This window comes from Pseudorasbora parva, chromosome 17 (genome assembly GCF_024679245.1).
Source record: "Pseudorasbora parva isolate DD20220531a chromosome 17, ASM2467924v1, whole genome shotgun sequence".
In the NCBI taxonomy this organism is placed as follows: domain Eukaryota; kingdom Metazoa; phylum Chordata; class Actinopteri; order Cypriniformes; family Gobionidae; genus Pseudorasbora; species Pseudorasbora parva.
Window position 1 is genome coordinate 7,213,127 of NC_090188.1, and position 21,380 is coordinate 7,234,506.

General features: G+C 36.8%; 1 protein-coding gene across 5 annotated transcripts in view; it reads left to right on the forward strand.

Annotated features, from left to right (window-relative positions):
- Positions 1 to 21,380, forward strand: part of LOC137044850 (MAM domain-containing glycosylphosphatidylinositol anchor protein 1) — a 332,623-nt gene that overhangs the window by 230,097 nt on the left and 81,146 nt on the right. For all 5 annotated transcript variants that reach the window (XM_067421199.1, XM_067421200.1, XM_067421203.1 and 2 more), the window contains 4 exons: positions 3,784 to 4,113; positions 7,725 to 8,021; positions 19,079 to 19,345; positions 20,995 to 21,140. In XM_067421199.1, coding sequence (XP_067277300.1) covers positions 3,784 to 4,113; positions 7,725 to 8,021; positions 19,079 to 19,345; positions 20,995 to 21,140 — 1,040 coding nt within the window. The remainder of the gene's footprint in view (positions 1 to 3,783; positions 4,114 to 7,724; positions 8,022 to 19,078; positions 19,346 to 20,994; positions 21,141 to 21,380) is intronic.

Consider the following 21,380-nt stretch of genomic DNA (forward strand, 5'->3'; position numbering starts at 1 on the left):
TAAAAAAATATTGTTGGTTTAACATAAAAAAGTAAGTAACCTGGTTTCCTTAACACTTTATTGAAATTAAAAATTTGATTTGGTACAATGAAGGAAATTGGTTTAATAAATAGGAACTCAACATATTATTGTATCTGAACTACATAAAAAATGTGATAAATCATGAAAATGAAAATAGCACAATTTGGCTGCGTCATCACAAATAAAACACACACAATTACCCAATATGCTTACAAAATCTTTATTGATATTTGAATAAAGGTTGTTAATTCTCAAAAATGTTCATTGTATTAACACAATTTTTTAATTTCAATGAACTCAAAATTTTAAGGCAACAGGTAACTTATTTTTTAAATATTTTTTTACGGTGTAGATTTTTAGATGGATAGACAGACAGACGGATGGATGGATGGATGAAAAGCAATTCAGTAAAATCTTCTTTCCGTCATTCCAATTCAAACTCTAATTCTTCTTGTTGGGTGTGGCCAATTCAATTCAGATTCACGCTAATGAACTGAAAAGGCACCAATTCCTAAGTTCTGAATTTTGCACAGCCCTTGTCTTTATTTTTGGGTTGCAAAGGAATAACTTCACCTTTAATGGTTGAAATATTAGTTACATCTCAAGCTATCAGATTCAATTTAAGTTTACATATTCCTCAGACCGTTTGATTGACATGCATTTGAATGAGTTGTGACTTCTTGTCTGTCTTGCACTTAGCAGAAAAATTGCCGAGCCAGATTTCTTCATATGTATGCGTGGGAGCGTGTGTTTGTGTGGCGTGAGCGTGAGTTAGCGGTTGAACTGTAATTAGCTCTCTTGGCAGTGTGTGATTGTGTTAAACTCCTCAAGCCGAGAGGGTGATTCAGGAACGGCTGCCATAACGCCTGCCGTTCATCAGGGCCCGGAGCTATTCTTAGCCCCTTTAATCATTTTTATTTACTCCAATTAATTTGAGAGGAATGGAGGTAATTAGCAGTCGAATAGTCTTATTTCGGAATGCGCGGGGTGCACACTGGATCCGTCTCTGTTGACGGTAATGAGCTCGCTTTGTGTCAAACGCACACGCAGGTGCCACAGACGCCTGAGCGCAGCCAATCATCCAGGTAAGGCAGCCGTCTGTTGAAATGCAGGGCGCTGAACATATGGCGCTAAAGTTTCTGTCTCCACCTGCAGGGTCGTTTTTCATACTGTCAGAGCATAAACACGCAGCTAAGCTGTTATAGTTATGAATTGTGCTTCAGTACTAACAAATTACGGCAGTAAGGCTGGGAGGGCGCTTGGCTGGGTTTGTAATACTGCCTTTGAGCTCATTATTTTCATCTTTAAAGGCAGTTTATGACTGATTCATTATTTTTATCATGCAAATTAGGCTTTCCCCCCCTCTCATGATTACATCCACTGTTTGTGGTGAAGCAGACCTCTGGGATGGTTTCGTAGAAATATGATGCTGGAAAACTGATTCTGGAAGAAGGACTGTATTAATAATTCTTAACCATCTGGTTCTTTTAGCTTGTCATTTAAAAATGACAGATTTTATAGACCTAATAATATTTAATCTACATTTTTATCTAGCCTATTTTACTACACTGGAGAAACCTCCCTAGAACTATTGGGGGAAGTACCCAGATTTTGGAAGGATTTTAGTTCTAGGAACTCTTCTGGGGGAACTAATTTATCCCCTCCTTCAGAGTAGGGTCTCGCCCAGCACAGAAGGAACTACCAGTGATGTAAGTGTGCGCTGATTGGATGAATGCATGTGAAACCCCAGCACCCGCCATTTAAAAAAAAAGCTGACTACCTACACTGTAACTTTGAACTTTTGCACTACAATCGACTTGGATGTTTAAGTTATTTCAACTTAAATTATATTAAACTGACTTTAAAAAATGAGTTCCATCTTGTATAACTAATAAAAACAAGTTTAACATTTCTTAACTTATTTTGATAAGTTAAAACAATGTAAAAACATATGTTGTCATAACTTATTGAACATATAATTTTTTACAGTGTATATATTTACTCCAGAAACTAACTCTATGAACATGGAAAACAGTGATAGTTAGACCTCTCAGCCTTTATGCTAAAGAGAAAATCCAATGGAACTTTAGAGGAATCACCCTGGATTTTAGTTCCTATAACCAATTTCCTATAACTAGCGTGTGACGAAAGCCCCTATATGTATGTAGTAGTTATAATCCATTTATTCACTTTTTAAGGATATACCTGAACATTTAATTTTCAACTTAAACTGTCATAAATCTTGAATGCTTTGGAGCACAGATTTATGTTTGGTGTCTTTTTAAATACGACACATGGCAGATTATTGCAAAAGTGAAAAAAAAATAAAACAGTTCAATGTGAAAACAGTTTAACATTTAAAATGTATATTTATTGTTATGAAAAATGCATGAAAATACAATTTACGTTTTTTTTATATAAAAAAAAACATATATTTGGGATGCCACAATTCTCAATATAATATTGAGCCATTCAGTACGGCATTCACGGTTCAATACACGCTTGTGAATTGCGGGTTTTTTTTAATATTTTGTGCATTTAATTCATTATTTCTGTTTCTCTCAGAGTCTACGTGCAGATATGAGCAAATTTCCAATCATATGCACTAAAGTTAGGGGGTGTTTAGCCACGGTTGAAATGCTGGTGTCAGAGAGTTATACTCACGGCACACTATAGTTATTCACAATCACGAGTGTTTTACAATCACAAGTTTTGCGTTTTAAAGCCTAGCAGGTTAAACATTTGATTTGCACGCACTAAAAGCCTGTCAAACACACATGATTACTGGACTAAGTAGTCTTAAATACACACAAGGTTAACATATATAAACACAGCCGGTTATGTCTAAAGTGAAAGTAAAATCGCGTGTGTCTGTATAGGAGATGCAGGCACAATTTAAACACTTGTCCTTAAAGGGACAGTCCACCTCTAAAATGATGTTAATAAAACAACAAAAGACAAATTCACTCACCGCTCTTGAATAAAAAAAATAAAAACCTTTAATACAGTAGCTTTTAATCAATGTATATTGTATATTGAAGAATTTTTTTAGCCTACATTTATTCATACAATTTCATAAGGGATTAAATGCTACTGTACATCTCTGAGCTTCCACTGTAAATCTTTATATATATATTTTATATTATACAATAAACTAGGAATGTGTACAAGGTTTTTTTTTAAGTTAAGTTTTAAGTTTAAGTAAGTTTTTTTTTTAGTCTTTTACGTAAAATAAAGAAAGAGTATTGGAATAAAAACATCTTTCTGTTCCTATCGCCTAAGAAAAGAATAACAAAAAACTGAACTGAACACGTGGTTAAAAACCGAGGTATGTATTGAACTGTGGACTAACTGTATTGTTGCGTCCCTTATATATATATATATATATATATATATATATATATATATATATATATATATATATATATATATATATATATATTAATATATATATATTATTATATATATATAAACACAATTTACTCTGTGATAAAAAAAACAAAGCCAAAAATCTAATTTAAAACACAGCTCCTATAAATGTTTGTAAAATAAATAAATAATTAAAAACCCAGAGGGTTAAACATTGCGTCAGTTTGAAGTCTAAATTTTAAAGGATTAAACTTCTGAAACCATTTTAAGCTACTTCCATACAGACTTCATTCAGTCTCTATGAGGATTCATAGTTCTAGGATTGGGTGTAATCATAACCCATATGCTTCTTTCACCTTGACCACATGCCATCTTTTTCACTCTCTCCATTAGCCATGAAGAACCTAACATTTCAGATCACGCCAGACTCCAACAAAGACAGCGAGAGCATACAGATGGGTCGAGACCTCAAACTTTCCTGTCACGTTGACGCACAGCCTCAGGACAAGGTGAACTACACCTGGTACAAGAACGGAGTCCTCATCTACCCCACCGACAGTCTCATCGTGCTGCGCAGTGACCCAGACATGCCGCCTGGTACCAGCAGCCTGGAGATCGTGGACATGAAGTTCAGAGATCAGGCCACCTACAGCTGTGTAGCGAACTTCCCCGGGAGCAACGTTCCTGAACTGCGAGTAGATGTGAACATCACGCAGAGCAGCGGTGAGAATGATTGTAAAACTAAAGACACTTTAAGGGTTTAAGGCCTCCGAGCTTTTTAAACTCACATGCTGTGCTCGTACAGTGAAATGGCCCTTTGATCTGGTACCTTATGCTTGTTGCTGATGGTGTTGTTTGCTAGTTAAAATGTGATTTTCTTTACTTACAAACATGAAAGACCCCATGAAATGGTTTGATGAGTTGTTTTCTTTTCAGTGTATTTCCTATTCAAACAGCATGTTGGAACAATGTCTGTCTATCTATCTATCTATCTATCTATCTATCTATCTATCTATCTATCTATCTATCTATCTATCTATCTATCTATCTATCTATCTATCTATCTATCTATCTATCTGTCTATCTGTCTGTCTGTCTGTCTGTCTGTCTGTCTGTCTGTCTGTCTGTCTGTCTGTCTGTCTGTCTGTCTATCTACACTCTAAAAAATTATGAGTAAAAAAACAACCCAATGTTGGGTCAAATATGGTCTTTAACCCAGCGATTGGGTTGTTTTAAGCAAATATTTAACCCAACCGCAGGATTAGAACAACCTATCATATCATCCATCGTATTATCATATCATGCTGTGCATTGGTGGTGGTTGAGGAGATTGCCCCCTTTCCATGTATAGCACTTTGAGTGCCTTGAAAAGCGTTATACAAATGTAACAAATTATATGTATATATATATATATATATATATATATATATATATATATATATATATATATATATATATATATATATATATATATATATATATATATATATATATATAAACAAATTAATCGAATTAATTAGAGGCTTTGTAATTAATGAATCGAACTTAATCGCATTTTAATTGCATATAAATATTTGACCTGAGAACAGTGAGAAGTAATTTTTCACAAGTATTTTTAGTATACCATTATATGATATAATGGCTGAATACATAAGCTTAATTAACCAAATATTGTTTATTTATTTCAGTCCAGCAGACCAGTGCAATGTTTGCCATTAAGTGTAACAAAAGCATATTTGTGATATTTGAGGCTTGATGTGCTGCGGTGATATGCAAATTCCTTGTTGTATAGCTCACAAACAACCATGCTCTTGTTGACGCTTCCATCCTTTCATTTTTTAAAACAAAATTTCCCATCCACGGGGCCAAGCAAAGCGGTCTCATCAGCTTCTTCGTTCATGTTCACACTGGTTTTTTTTTTGTCGTGACACGTGAGCGCTAGTTGGTGTTCCAGTGTAATCGGTCCGTCGAAACTCATTCATTGAAATACGTTCCGCGGTGCAAAAATAAGTGTGGTTAAAATTAAAATGTTATTTATTTTTTGCGTAATTAATCTTAATTAATGCGTTAAAGTCCTGGCCCTTATATATATATATATATATATATATATATAAAATATATATATATGTGTGTGTGTGTAAAACCACAAAACAAGGTATCTGCTTCCATAAAACATGTAATGTATTGCAATGTCCATTGACCAATAATTGGTTAGTTTGCTGATTGCCCATGTCTTTTATCAGTGAAGGTTAAAGGGTCTGTATGCCTCATGGGAAAACAGTGATAACGTTTGAATGGTCATTCTGTTGGGTTGATGGTAGTAAACTGTGGAATTCTGGGAAATTCTAACGCCCTCATGCATTTGAGTCCTCTCTGATCTGCTCCCTCTCATCTCAGCAGGAAGCTGTTTTTCCTCTTCTTTTTTGTTCTTGACGTTTCGTCCTTCTCTTGAGTTACTCTCTGTTTCAGACTGCAGTACCAGCCATGATCAATCGCATCGTCCGACACTTTCTTTATCTCATGATCTTTCTCTTCTTTTGTTTGAAGTCTGTCCATCCTATATGTGTGTTTTTCCTGTGTGTTTTGTTGTTGGTCCAGCAGATTTAATGCAGTAGCTACCTAAAAATATATATTTACTAAGGGCTGTCCTCGACTAAGGATTTAGACAATCGAATCAGAATTGTCGAATCTCTCTATGGTCGACTGATAGTCGAATGTGTGTGATTGGGTTGGGAGGGGCACGACACTGTCAGCAGAAGGGTAAAACTATTATTTTCCTTTACACACTGCACACAGCAACAACTTTTAATAAAGCGACCAAAACTGCCTGCCAACTGACAGACGAACTGACAATGGCTTTCTTATTTAGGTTTAAATAGCCTAAAAGTTAATGTGGTGGATAAACATTAATAAACCGTTTTTTCATAACATGTTTAAGTCGCGATCGAAATACAGAACACCACACAAATATATAAAAGAACATTTTGATAAATAAACCTAAAAAAAATACCTGCCTAGAGAGGAAAAGAACACTGAGTGCGCTAAAGCGGGTGAATACGTATGCGAAGCTCAGCCCCGCGCGCCTCAGGATCTGGATCTCTCTCATACCGCCGCCTGACGCGCACATTATATACACTGCGCGAAAGATGAGCTGCACGAAAGCGCTCTGTGGTGCAGCAGGATTTTAAACAACTTCCCGAGTGGCCGCGGACAGGCGCTGAATGCTGCCGCCGGTGTGTGTACACTCATTGAACGTGTTCTAAGTTTAAAGGCGCGGTGCGAAGCTCAGCGCCCTTAAAGGGGTCGCACACCGATGCTCAGCTCAGCGCCGCGACACGTCTTTAAAATATTGAGCACCCCCATATTGCCAAAATGGTATGATCCTCGTTTCATAACACCCGCGAAGATTCGACCGTCAGATCGGTGGTCGAATCAGGCTCCACATATCGATGCATCGAATCTTCGACTATTCGGGGTCACCCCTAATATTTACACTCGTTTTTTACACTATTTTTATTTTATTTTATTATTTGTCTTTTTCATGTTTGTTTGGCAGCTGGCCCTTAGGCAATCAATCAATCAATCAATCAATCAATCAATCAATCAATCAATCAATCAATCAATCAATCAATCAATCAATCAATCAATCAATCAATCAATCAACCAATCAATCAACCACAATGGCAACTGAGTAGTATTTTATAAGTATTAAAGTATAATAAGTATAAAAAAAGTATAAAAGTGTTACTATTTTTTAAGTATCAGTTTAAATGTCCAAATGTCCAAATATTTTTATAGCTCGAATATAATGCACATTTTTACATGTATTTATACGTTATCCTGATGTTTTCAGGAAAACACTCTTTTAGTTGTGTGATGTTTAATTGTATCATGTTATTATAAATATAAAAACAACATTTAGAATGTTTAACGCAGTTTCTCAGTGTGAGCAACACTCATGTGTTGTGTTTTATCCTCTGAGCGTCAACAGCGCCATCTTGTTATCGTCAGTTTAATAGACATGTGATTTGGTCTATATTGTCAATATAAGACGACCCCCCCTATTTTTCAGCCTATTCACAAAACCTTGTCTTATAATCGGGTATATACGGCAGTGCCGTTGAATTTGCGTTAACATGTCATTAACACGTTAATCTTGACAGCCATAATATAAAAAATATATATTTTTTAAATTATATATACATTACATATATAAAATATGGTGCTTAATCTAATGTTACAGTTGAATGTTTTGGTCTTTAATTAAAAAAACTTTATAAAGTATCTCATAAAATATATTTCATATAATAATATATCTCTTCCCCTTTTTCCAGTCGTTCCCCCTGTTCTGAGCGTGCCAGTCGGAGGGGGTGTGGTCAATGTCAGTGAGGGCGGTACTGCAGAGCTTGTGTGTTTGGTCGATGGTAAGCCCCGCCCACCCGTTCTTTGGTCTCGTGCCAACAAGGACTTGCCCATGCCATCCGGGGATTGGGTGGTGGAAACCCGCGATGGACGCTTGCGCCTGACCAATGTCACACGGGACATGATGGGATTGTACCGCTGCCAAACCGCACCTTACAACGGCCTGAACATCAAACGCCGACAGGCTCAAGTGCAGCTCAACGTGGAGTGTAAGTGTTTCAAATGACTGACACATATATCTTCCATCCAATATCCTGTATTCTACTCAAAAAGTAGTCTGATTGCAGAAGTAATTGGGTTTGTTTATGTGGGTTTCCTTATATTCTTAAGTCCTCCCCCTACATTGCACATGACTAATACTACATTAAATGTTACATAACCAAGTGGTCGCAGTTTTAATAGTAAACACTTAAGGGATTTAGAGTTAAAGGGTTAATGTTTAAATATCCTCCAGTGTGTTCATAGGAATTCCCTCTCTAGCCTTTTTATAAGATCACAGAAGGATGTTATTTGTCAGTCGACCAAGCCATTGGACACATTTCTCAATTGACAATTTCGACAATTCCCCAGTGCATCTCGGACAACAGCACTCCTGTGCCTGTCTAAGAAAGGGCATCGGCGGTAATGAAGTCTATCGTGAAATTGTCTCAATCGATGGCGGTGATTAGATTTGATTTGGTGCCGCACATTCTAATGTGATTTTAATCTTGATTGCAATGCGATCCACTGACTGAGGATAGATTGAGTCTCTGAACGCACAACCGAACGAGCCAAAGTGACACGAGTTTTCCATTAAGACCCAATGGGCCATTATCAATGATTTTGATCCTCCTATTTTTAGAGGCAGCTTTTCGGGCCATCGGGAGTGTTAATGCGTTCAGAGTTTTCATAATGCATTATGATGCCTGCTTGGAGCACGTTTTGTAAGTGGCAGACTAAAAAGCCCTGAATTCATTAGCGCTCTAGCTGCGCAAAACCACACAAAAGACAGACAGGCTAAACCCTGAGCCACTCAATGCGCATCAGCCCTTTTCACACGAGCCATTAGCGGAGCAAAGCACTCTGTGCTCTCATAATGGATCCTGTGTTTGTGTTGCTACAAAATGCACCATGTGATTACAGGACGATGCTGGATTTGAGTGTGTGCCGGTTCACTGCACAGGAGGAGTATCGCATAATGCAAAGATCTTTTTGGAGCTGTGGCATAGTGGCCGGGCAAACTGGTTGCTGGTTCAGGCCATGAACCATTACCAATGAAAAGTCAAGTCACCTTTATTTATATAGTGCTTTAGACAATGCATATTGTTTTAAAGTAGCTTCACAGTAATAAGCAGGAACATAGCAAAATGATGCAAACTTGATCAAATATGAGACCACTTCAAATTCTGCCATGAAGCAGCTCTAAAAAAGACATTGGTTTTGTTATTCAGCTGAAGTATTGATTCGGTTGTGTTCAATAACTTTGTAAAGTTCAGCTATAGAGAATGTGAAGCTGACGTCACGCTGCGTTGAGTTCTGGATTGTTTTTTGCCTTGAAGGTTCAGAGAGTTATGAATCAGCATATCGGTTCATGATTCGGATCGCGCCAAACTGCTGAAATCACGTGACACTGGCGATCTGATCCGCTCATTCATAATGCTCAGAAGCTTCAGGAAGCTGTGTTTTGAAATTGGCCCATCACTATATACGTTTTTTGTTGTTTTGCGCACAAAAAAAATTCTTGTCGCTTCATAAAATGATTGTAGAACCACTGTAGTGAGATGGGCTTTGTAACAACGTCTTTAGTGGCTTTATGGGTCTTGAGAGAGGAAATGACATTGGTGTCAATGAAGGCCTGTCTGAGCCATCGGATTTCAACACAAATATATTCATTTGTCTTTGGGTTTTACGGGTGTCGAACGACATGAGGGTGAGTAAGTAATGACAAAATTTTCATTTTTGTGTGAACTAATTACCCTTTAAGATGGAGATGCCTTCCCAGCATGCAAAGCGGCATTACATAGCTTCGCATTCTTTATAAGCAGCTCTCCAGAAGAAAACGGTATCGTTATTCAGCTTAAGTCAATTCAGTGTTGATTCAGTTTAGTTCACTAAATTGAATAACTAATTCAATTCAGCTATAAAGCAGCTCTACAGAAGACCATAATGTCAGTATTCAGCTAAATTCAATTCAAGATTTGTTCTCATCTAAAAGTGTCAGTGGAGTCAAATCACTAATTTTACTGAATATTAAGTGTCTTTTAAACCCTAACTGAACAATCCAAAGTCGATAGCGACAAAGATCCCAAACTCCATTAGGTGACAAGGCTCGAACATGGGGTGATTAATGAATTCTAATTTATGATTAAACTTGTGTGCAAAATTATAATATTGCATAAAACATTTGCTAATAAACCACTGTTTCCATTCCATGTGTTCAATATAGGAAAACCATATTTGTTTTTGAGAAACTAGCACAAAATATGACAAAAGAGCAATCTTTTTTTCGGAAATCATAAATGACTTGCATCGAAATGCAATAAACCCTATCATGTTATCGGATTTCTAGTGTTTGGGAACAAAATTTTGTGAGACAGTTCTGGGAGGTAATTATACCAAATAATTTTGATGACAGACATTTGCTAAGGCATTTCAGAATGACCAAACCAACATTTGAGATGCTTTGCAATACAATTGGTCCGCTGGATAGTCCAGTTATCCAGTCACTCTGTTAATGCAAAGTCATAGCTAGTATTTTATTGATCATATGCAGTGTTGTAATCCTATTTTGTGTAGCAGGGGCTGTTTCAGTATGTCTTTTTCTATCTGGCAGACAGCGTTTAGTTAGTAAACGAGTTTGTCTCAGGTGAGCGGAGCATGTCATTTCTGGGCCTGTGATCAATTACAATAAACGACGACAACAGCTACGTGATTTATACTGTTATTAAACAGCGCAGTCAATGAATCTGCACAGCCTTTACAATCAGAGACAAAGTATAAATGCTGTGCATGTGACTTAAACACAATATATACCCATCATATGTAACACAGAGCATGCTGTGAACAAATTGAAGAGTTCTTAGGAAGGATTTATGTCCTGAGAAAGCCCAGAATGGTGTCTTGCAGCTTAAATGAGTGATAGCTTCATTAAGAGCTCGTATGAATCACCCTCTCTCCCACGTATCTAGTCTATCCTCACATCCTCAGTCCCTTTGTTTCTATCTTCCGTCAATATCGCTGCTGTAACGGGCCTGGCTAATGCGGAGTATTGCAGGATGGAGGCAGTTTAGAGCCCACCGCTGTGCTTCATCCCACGGCAGGTCTGATTTATGAGCCAGGTGGCTCTGCCGGTCTCTCTGGAGCTGAAGACAGGGGGATGCTGTCTAACACCTCATCCTGTCTCTCTGTGGCAGGAGAGACAGACATCTGCCTGGAACTGAACCGCATTGAGAGGCTAGCTGGGTGAATCTCACAAAACATGTCAGGAACATTTTTATTCTAAATGTTATAATGAGAAAAAAATATATATATACATTTCTTAAATTGAAAAGCATATGTACATCATGGAAGTATTTGCTGCATGCATATTGATTTAAAGACCTATTATGCAAAATTAATTTGTACGTTTTCAAAATTTCACATTTGAACATAAATGTGTGTTGTAGTGTGTGTGCACAACCACCAATGTTTAAAATCCACCCACTACTTTTTTTTAATCCCCACATTATTCCAAATACATTTTAAATAGGTATGTATTTAGCTGGGTCTTGAAGGTAGACATAGATGAGATATTAATGGTAGGGGAATTCCATAATTTAGGAGCTTTGACACTAAATGAACTATCACCCAGAGTGGACAACTGAAACAAACAAAAAAAAAAAATATATATATATATATATATTTATATTTATATATATATTTAATTATTTTAAAACACTTTTGTATTTATTTCTCTCAATTAATTTGTGACAGTAATTGAAAAAAAATCTGGATTCACAATTAAAAATCTCAGAAATTATATACAGATGATTTGACTGAATAATTTTAGTCATGAAATATCAATACATCATCCCCCTTATACTAACTTTCAGTCAATGAGAGAAAACGTGATTTATTTTCTATTCATTTTATCTTTATGCTCACATTTATCAGTAGCTATGTTAACATGGACACATTTGGTTTCAGTTGGAATTAATTCATTCCAATTGATGAATCTGAACATAGTGTTTACATGAATGCAAAGAAATAATTGATTTTTGACATGCACACACTGCATGAATATACAGATTTTCCCTGATGTTTGTGCATACTATACTCATAAGTTGCTTCTTTTCTTTGTTTTAAAGAGAAGACTTAAAGGTGTCATGAACTGGCTTTTAAATTTTTTATACTGTTGTCTGAGGTCAACTAATGACATTTGTGTGTTTTTTACATTCAAAAACATCATAGTTGTTCATCATGAATAAGTAATAGGCTATTTTCTACACTGGTTTTGAGGCTCTCTCCTGAACGCTGGGTTCTGATGGGTCTGCCACACTGGAGACTTGAAAGTAAATGCCCACAGCTAGGATTGGATAAGATTTGCATATTTAATGAGCTTCAGCTCCCCCTGTCAGTTCACATGAGGGAGGGATTGTTTTGAAAGCTGCAACCGGAATGATTCTCTCGATCACAGGGCTTGACGTTTATCTATATCAAACAAACACAATGATTTATTTCTCATCCACCCGCGATTGTTTGAAATATTATTTTTGTATTACATTATTTTTGTATTACAGTTTGTTTTTGTTTTTTTGCTGCCCAATCTACCCAATTTCTCACTTATTGTACTTGCACTCTCAAATGCCTACTGTTGTTCTGTCTGCTCTTTTTGTCAATTGCCTTTATTGTTGTTTGTTTATTGTAAAGTGTCCTTGAGCTCTGGAAAGGTGCTATATAAAACTTATTATTATTATTATTATGGCAACCCCGATCGATTTAATCTCAATTAGTCTGTAAATCCATCATCTGAGACTTGTTTACAAGCGATTCCGAAGCGAACACGAGTACATTGTCTTCCCCACGTAATCTGGAACTTCATTAAAAATAAATAAAGTATCACACGTTCCTCATATTAGGATCCGAAGGAAGCTTATGCAGCGATTGTGTTCTTCCACAACCAGGAATAGCGCAATATCTTGCTATCTTTGGCATATTTATTGCTGCTGGCTAGTGTGATCTGAACGGCTCCATTAATCGGTGGGCGGGGCTACTGAATTACACCTGCTTATTATTCTGTAGAGGAATGTTTCGTCAGTCGATGACGTCAAGATGCGAACACGATCGTTTTCTGGGCCTGGTGTCAATAAAAGCTTTTCTTTGACTAACAAGGAAGTTTTCAGCTCTGAAACTTACAGGATATTCTTATATTACCATGACCTTTTAGATATCAAAAGCTCAAGGGAAACTTGATTTCCCAATTCATCACCCCTTTAATATTTATCTATTTTGGATCCTAGGTAGGAGATGACGAGTATATGAACCGTGAACTGTGGAGTGCTGCTTATATTAATCAAGCAGTAAAAATATCCCTGCTTGCTCCCAAAACAAGGACGAGAGTCCAAAACAAGAACTGATGGGACATTGCCCTCCTCCACTTTCCTGTCAATGAGTAGAAGAAACATTTTAGAATGACATGACATTAATTTATAACTAACTAAGTTCATCAACAACGCATCATACGTTATTGCGCCATTTCTACGTCTTCTCATATGCACAGTACTTTCCAGTTTCAAGTGATACGATCCAAATAGTATTTTAATCAGATTTGGCCAATTCATTCCAATTGACTTACATGTGAGATTTTCAGTCTTTTCAGTCTGATTACAATCCAATTATAGGGCCCATGTAACAGCAGCTACTGTTGTTCTGAAGCCCATGATGTTTTGGCTACAGACACTTGTCCTCTCACATGAGACGGATGATTATAGTTTGATTATAGGAGCTGTTGTGAAATTAAGAGTCTGGTGTAAACGTTATTATGAATATAGATTGTTATGGAACAGCAGAGAGAAAATCAAAATGTGCTCTACTACAACAACTCTTCCTCTTCTCAACATCTCCTCACCCCCTTTGTTGCATGTTGTTGCTTTTTTTGCCAGGTTTATGTACATTTTAGGATTTGTGATGTCCCCAACGTGGGAAGAAGCTTTTTGTAGTCCTTATTTATACTAGCTGTTTGTTGTAGCCTTCAAGTATTATCTCCCTTTGCTCTCTTTGAACTTTGAGCGTCGTAACTTTGTAGATGTTGTTTATGCTCAAACAGCAACATTACACACTAACTAAAGTTTAAAAAGTGAAATCATAAACAAGGATATATGTGTAAATATCAGTAGAAATTTAGAAAATTGAGAAAAGCAGGTCCAACTAAATATCATTTGAGCTGTTTTATTAATTTCATTATGTATAATGAATATGCATATTAGGTGTTGCACCGACTAATCGACTAGTTGACTTTAAAGGTGCACTGCAACTTTCCGTCCACTGGAAGGCGCCTATTCTAAACAAAGGCGTAGTTTGATAACGCCAAGTGTGAGCGCAGTATCTTGGGACATGTGGTCTTCACCTCACAGGTGTTGGAAAATAGGACTCGGGCAGAAATCATGTTCACGAATGCGGTTATTAACGTTACTGTAGTATGAAGCAGAGCAGGACAGAGTGTTGTGGAGCTGTGCACGGCCGTTGGAGCGATTGTAATTTGACTGTGTTGGGACACAGTCGCCGGGCGCCTGCACTATTTCCGCTTTTCCGGTCATGAATATAAGGTAAAGCTGCTCTGTTTATCATATTAGATACATTTAAGTGTGTTTAAAATTATGTAATGACTGTGTTCGTTCGGCGTTGCTGTGACATGTTCACACTGCTAAGAGAAAAGCGTTTCTGCCAAATAGGCGACTCCCTCAAACGCTATGCTGACACGTAGGGTCATTGGTTAAAATAGCAATTTTCTCACAATTTACAAATAGTTGGAAACATTTGGGATATTGTAAGTACTCAACTGAACAAAATATATGAATTTTTGTAACTGGCCTAGTGGTTTTTGGATATTTTACTGCAAAAATACTACATAGTGCACCTTGAATGCTCTGCCATGACACTTTAAGCTTGACGTCGACTAGTCACTGGCCTATAGAGGGCGCAACAGGATAAGCAATTACCTGACACGCAGGCTCTGTTTTCCAGTTAAAAATGACAAATAAAAGCATCCTCCGAGAGCTCTCCACAAGACATGTTTGATTACCATCTGGATGCTCAAAATTGATCGGGAGAATGCACGCTTATTGTACACGTAAGTTAATCATTGCGCTAAGCTATTCGTGCTGCATTGCAACGCGCACACATAGCCGATCGCAAATTAACGCGGAGATTGCACGCGCCTCACACAAAACCATTCAGTAGCGCAGAAATGTATTGTCAACACTGTTCTGTGATTTATCAATAAAAAAGCTTAGAAACTGAAACGTTCTAGCATATATTTCTTGATAACAAACTCACAGCTTCACTATTAGTAGAGAGCCGCTGGGTAGAATTAATTCTCACAAAATCACTCACTAATGCATTCATATGTAATCTTTATTGTACTACTAAATCTGTATCTTATTCAGAACGAGCAGAAATCTGTGAGAAATATAATGACCATAAGACAAAAAGAACTGATACAAATGTTATGTAGGACAAATAACCTTATGGGCAGCGCTGTGTCATATACCATAGCTATCAGCTGAGCTCAAGAAGACCCCTGTTCACGTCTCAGCTAAAGGTTCAGGCTTATTTGTTCATTAATGATGTCATCAGCGACTAGTCGATGTCGACTCGACTTTCATCACATACATGCCGACCTTAAAAAATCGGAAGTCGTTCAACCCCTTATGCATATTGTGTAAGTTCATGCATTCCATGAGAATCGAACCCACTGCGCTGGAGTTGCCTTCACCACTGCTGTACTGTATTTTCTATTAATTTTCAATAAAGTTTGCATAACTTCTTAGCAAATTTGGTGCATGCTTAAAACATTTCTAAAATTCAATGTAAAATGAACATCAAAAATGTACAAAATCAGAATTATAATATATGCATATTGTGCAATAATGTGGGGTGTAGCCAAATGCTTTGCTGTTTTTGTTGACAATAAAAAATTATTTAATAATTAAACATAGTTGTTTTTTTAAACTACAAAGAATTGTGCCACTTATGGAGTGCTTTTGCTGGCATACCAGTTCTCTCCCATGCTGTTTGTTTTCCTTGTCTCAAATCCAAAGCTCAAACCACAGAACCTTGAGGGAATTTTAAATGGGTTGTATTGTGATCATTTTGGCAGTGTTGAATCGGTGTGAACACGAGTCAGTGAACTCAGATTTGACCCTGTCTGCTTCCTTAATCCACAAACCTGTTCTTACTGTGGCCTTTTGTCAGGAGACAAACAATGCAAAATGTTTGTCTTTGTTTAATCTTGTTTTTAATTTTTAATCAGCATGTGATAACTTGCTCTGCCTCCGACACAACTTTCCTTTTTCGACTGCCGTCACCTAGTCAATATCAGATGCCATTCACAACCCACTTCACTTCTGTAATCATACATACTGTGTGTGAAACAGGAAATATATTTTATCAATAATGAAGTGGTTGGATCTTGGGAAATTATCATCATTTTTAGATTATCATTTTGGGAAAGGTTTGATCTCAGGGTTCTCTATTGGAGATAACCTTCTGTACAACCAAAGACTTTGTAAATCAGTCTGAAGCTAATATGTTTTTTTCTAATTATTTTGTCATTGAAATCATTGAATTGAAGTTCATGGAGTTAATTACACCCTGGTGCTTTGTCCCAGTCTCCACACATTATTAGTTACAATAATGCACTGTTGATGTATGCCTCAGGTGCTGTGATTCTAATTTGCAGTCACTTCACTCCATTCACGCAGTGTCTAACCAGACCCTGGTAGACTTTAATTAGTCACCAGCACTAGCACACTATATAGATTGATTCCGTGCAATTAGCTGAGACAATGTGGACCCCTTCTTATTGATTTGGGTAGTAGCTTGCAATCTGTCATCTGAACGTCGGCGGCATGTGCGATGGATTCATGCGACGTGTCCTAAGTGCTTGGGTGCCGTTTATCTGGGGCTTCGTTTCCAGTAAAAATCTCAGGAGTGGTCAGTTCAATTACTGTTCTTTTCCTTAAATTGATTTTCATCCTGCTAGTGAAAAAAAAAAGAATGCTATTTGAGAACCTTGCTTTGAAGAAATAAAGGTCGTTTTACCAAAGTGAACATCTTTAAAATTGTAATGGAAGTCTTTCTTCTTTTGAAGACCAGAACAGGTGCAATTGAAATGATTGCAGAACTATACTTGTGCACAAAGTATGCAGAAAATGTATAAAATGAAAAAACAAAGAAAAAACAAACAGTGTTTCCCCTAGGATTTTTTTCAGGGGGCTGGTAGACCTCCAGAAATACTAGTGTTGTGGAGTGGGCGTTACGGATTTATGGTGTTGTCATTGGCGCGGTATCGGTGCATTTCTAGACTGAGCTGAAATGACAAGTGCACATAAATTTGGTGAATAAATATAAACAGCATTTATTTACACATCACCTATTATAACACAAAAGAGGATTTTGTTGCTTTTATTAATTACATATATATTTTTTGCCTATATAGGTTTATCAACTTCTCTGTTCCTCTTCGACATTTTCACAGCTAAAGTTAAACTCGCAAATCCATTTAGTTTTATTAATATATTTCAGTGCTCAATGCTAATGATTTTTTCAAGGGGTTAATATTTTTATTTGCACTGACAAAATTTTCACTTGCCCCACCACAAAAAAAAGAGACCTAGTATAGTTTTTGTTGTTTTTGAGCCATGTAACCATAATAAATAAGGTTATAAAAAAACATTATCCTAACTCATTTAAATATATATATATATTGTTAAAGTCATTCAGTAATAAAATAAGAACAAATAATCAACGTGTGAGCAACAGCACAAATTAATACAGCCGATCAAGCATATACAAATAAAATAGTTATTTTCTATTTTTTTAATAGTTAGTTAAGATTAGATTGTCAAATACAAAAATATTAATCAAATATAAAATATCACTGCATAGTATGCTCCAAATGATATGTCACTGCATAAATATAGGTGTTATTACGTTATTCAGTCAAACGCAGTAAGTGATTTTATTTATTTATTTATTTATTTATTTATTTATTTATGTATTTTCTCTTTTGTTATCTCTATTTATATCCAGTGACAATATGTTCCGCTTTCCATGTTTTCAATGTCATGCAGTAATGGGAGCTAGTACACATCTCCTGAACTAGTACAGAATATCCTGATCAAATATGTGTAGAAGACGCAGAAACAAACAATCTCATATGTAAGCAGATGCATATGTCAAATAATGCGATCATCAACTTTAAGCAGCATATAAATCAAAACCCAGGACGAGCTACAGGACTGAGAAGCTTTGAGGGTGTTAACTCGATCTATCCATCTGTGTTTTGATTTGAATCACATTTGGACGTAAAGTTGATTTTCTCAGCTTTATGCTCAAAATGTTGCTTTGTGTTGCTGATTAAAGTAATTTGAAGTGTTGATTAAAAAAATGCATGAAGCTAGAATAAAACAGAGGATCTGTTCTATATTTTGATATATTAAATGTTCAGCTATGCATACAAGATATTCTATGGGCCATGCAACTTGTGAAAATGACCAAAAACATTGACCTAAATGGCAAATTTCGTGTTTACATTTACGTTCACAATATAACCGGCTATTTTTATGATGATACTCACATTGTACAAAAAAATTGTCTCCAATTGAACATTTTCTAGTGAATGATCACATCAGATGTTATCAGTCTCTAGAAAATGTAAAAAAAATTGGAGACATGATTTTTTTTTTTTTTTACCGTGCAACAAGGCAGGCATTTTTGACCTAATTTTGTGTGAATATTCAGCGCTGTGAGACACATGGCTCTGCTTTTGTGTTTCTGCGATTCAGGAGTAGCAAACTGAAAGACACACTTTCTCGTCTAAATTAGCAAGGCTTAAATGTGCAAGTGATCAGCTTCCGTGAAGACGCAGCACTGGCCTGAGTGTCTTTGACACTGGCACCAGACCTTCGGGCAGTACTTATTGTAGACCATGATAAATACATTTTGTCATTCTTTCAGTGGTAAATGGGGTAATGGTATGGGGAAACACTGAAACGGATGAATAATATTCTTTCTCTCTCTCCACCAGACCCTCCTGTTGTGGATCCAGTCCTTTTGGATGTCCGTTCTCAAACGTCCGCTACAGTAAATCTCCGCTGTGTGGTTCTCAAGTCCAATCCAAACCGAATAGCCAGCGCCCGCTGGTACCGCAATGGGATGCCTATCCGAACCCCTCCGGTGGACCCTCAAAGCGTCCCTCAGCTTCGGTTCAAACTAGACACCTCAAATAATGGCACTTACGAATGCAGAGTGAGCAATGGAGTCGGTTCCTCAACCTGCACCTTCAATGTGTCTGGTGAGTTGTGAAACATGTATGGACGTCTCTCTATGAGGGTTTCAGGACTGTTTAAGGAAAAACATTCAAATGAGAAGTTCTACTTGTCTTGATTTAGGAGAGTTATCAAATTTTGTCAAGAACCATAAGTTAGATTTTGTGTGTGTGTGTGCTCAAGCTGTTTGGCCAAGTTGGTCTACTAACTCTAACTTAGTTAAAAGATAGTTCATTAAAATTCTGTCATTAATTAACGGCCCTCATGTCGCTCCAACTAGTAAGACTTTCGTTTATCTTCGGAACACAAATTAAGATCTATTTGATGAAAACTGAGAGCTTTCAGTCCCTCTATAGACAGCTACGCAATGGCCATTTTGACACTCCAAAAAGCGAGATCATAAAACTAATCTATATGATTTGAGTGGTTTAGTAAATGTTTTCAGATAATTTGAAATCTGGCATCCGCAAGCATGAACGCTCCTGTCTGTTGACAGTTCTGTTCTGAATCACACATCACTACAACAAGTCCATAAATGACCAGCTTTGACCAACTAAACCATATAAAATCAAGCTGGTTTAAACTGGATCTTTCATCTGGGATTAATTGATTGCTTCTACTTGCTTTCTTGGGAAATGAATATAATTAAAATGATTAATAATTAGACTATTTTATGTAAAAAATAAAATAAAACAAGCATCCGTCACTCACTCTCTAAGTTGATTTGCCAGCTTTGCCAGCTACTATGCAAGCTGATGTAGAAATCAGCCAAGAAAGCCCAGACGGTGATGTTGCACTATTCAGTCCACTTCCAAAAGGCCCAGGTGTTTCTGTTCTCTCTGTGGGGGAAAGAAAATTGGCTGCTGTAAGGTTTTTCCTGCTCCGTAGGGCCTTATCTTTAGCCTCGCCAACACATCATGACAGTTGAGTGGTGCTAACGCTATCAGCTTGTTCTATCTTCACACTCTAATATGACTGCTGTTATAGGCCTAGCTTCTATGCAATATGCAGATTTGATAATATTGTAGAAGGAATTTTTGCACCATTTAGTTTAGGGTTCAGTTCTCACTAGTTGCTTATTAGCATGCATATTAATAGGATGTTGACTGTTTATTAGTACTTATAAAGCACATATTAATGCCTTATTCTGCACGACTATATTCCACATCCCTTACTCCTACCCAATACCTAAACTTAGCTACCTTACTAGCTATCAATAAACAGTAATTATGAGTTTCCTGAGGAAAAAGTCATAGTTTATAGTGAGGATTGGACCCTAAACTAAAGTTTGACCACATGCAAGTGTTCTTATTCTGATTATTATGAAAGACATTTCTGCAAAAATTTTAAATATCCAGTATTGCAATTCCGTGTAATGACCATAGATGCACATTAATAACACAGTTCTGAAATTCATGTCCTTTAGTTATGCTCTGTTTTAGATCAATGGTTCTCACTCGGTGGGTCATGTGTTGCAGCTTTTTTCTGCAATAAATACATGCAATTTAAATTATATGTATTTTGAATGGCAAACAAAATCACCAAATTATATTCAGTTATATTTAATGTCATGAAGCAAAACCACCATGTTTCATAAGACATTAGATAATTTATCCTTTTAAAGTATTTGATTAATTAACCATGCTCTGTTTTGGTTTGATTCTTTTTTTTATAGCTCAGCCGTATAACGCAGAGTTTTACTACGACACTCCAAACCCCATTCGCACCTTGAAGAACAATTATTCCTACATTTTACAGTGGACACAGAAAGAGCCCGGCGCTGTGGACAAAATCATTGGCTACTGGATTAGTCTCCAACAGGTAAAGCAAACACACAAACACTGGAAGCTTAATATTTACTGCTGCTTTCTTCTTCTTTCTTTCTTTCTCTGTGTTGACTCGGCGGGAGGTGGATGAGTAGAATAAGTGTGTTTGTAATAGGAGTCAGGGGAATAGTGTGCTCTATGTAGGGAGCAGACAGCGGATCGATCACTGCTTGTACTGCATTAAAGAGACTCTCAGAACCCCATCGGCCCGACACAAGAACACACAAGCAGCCTG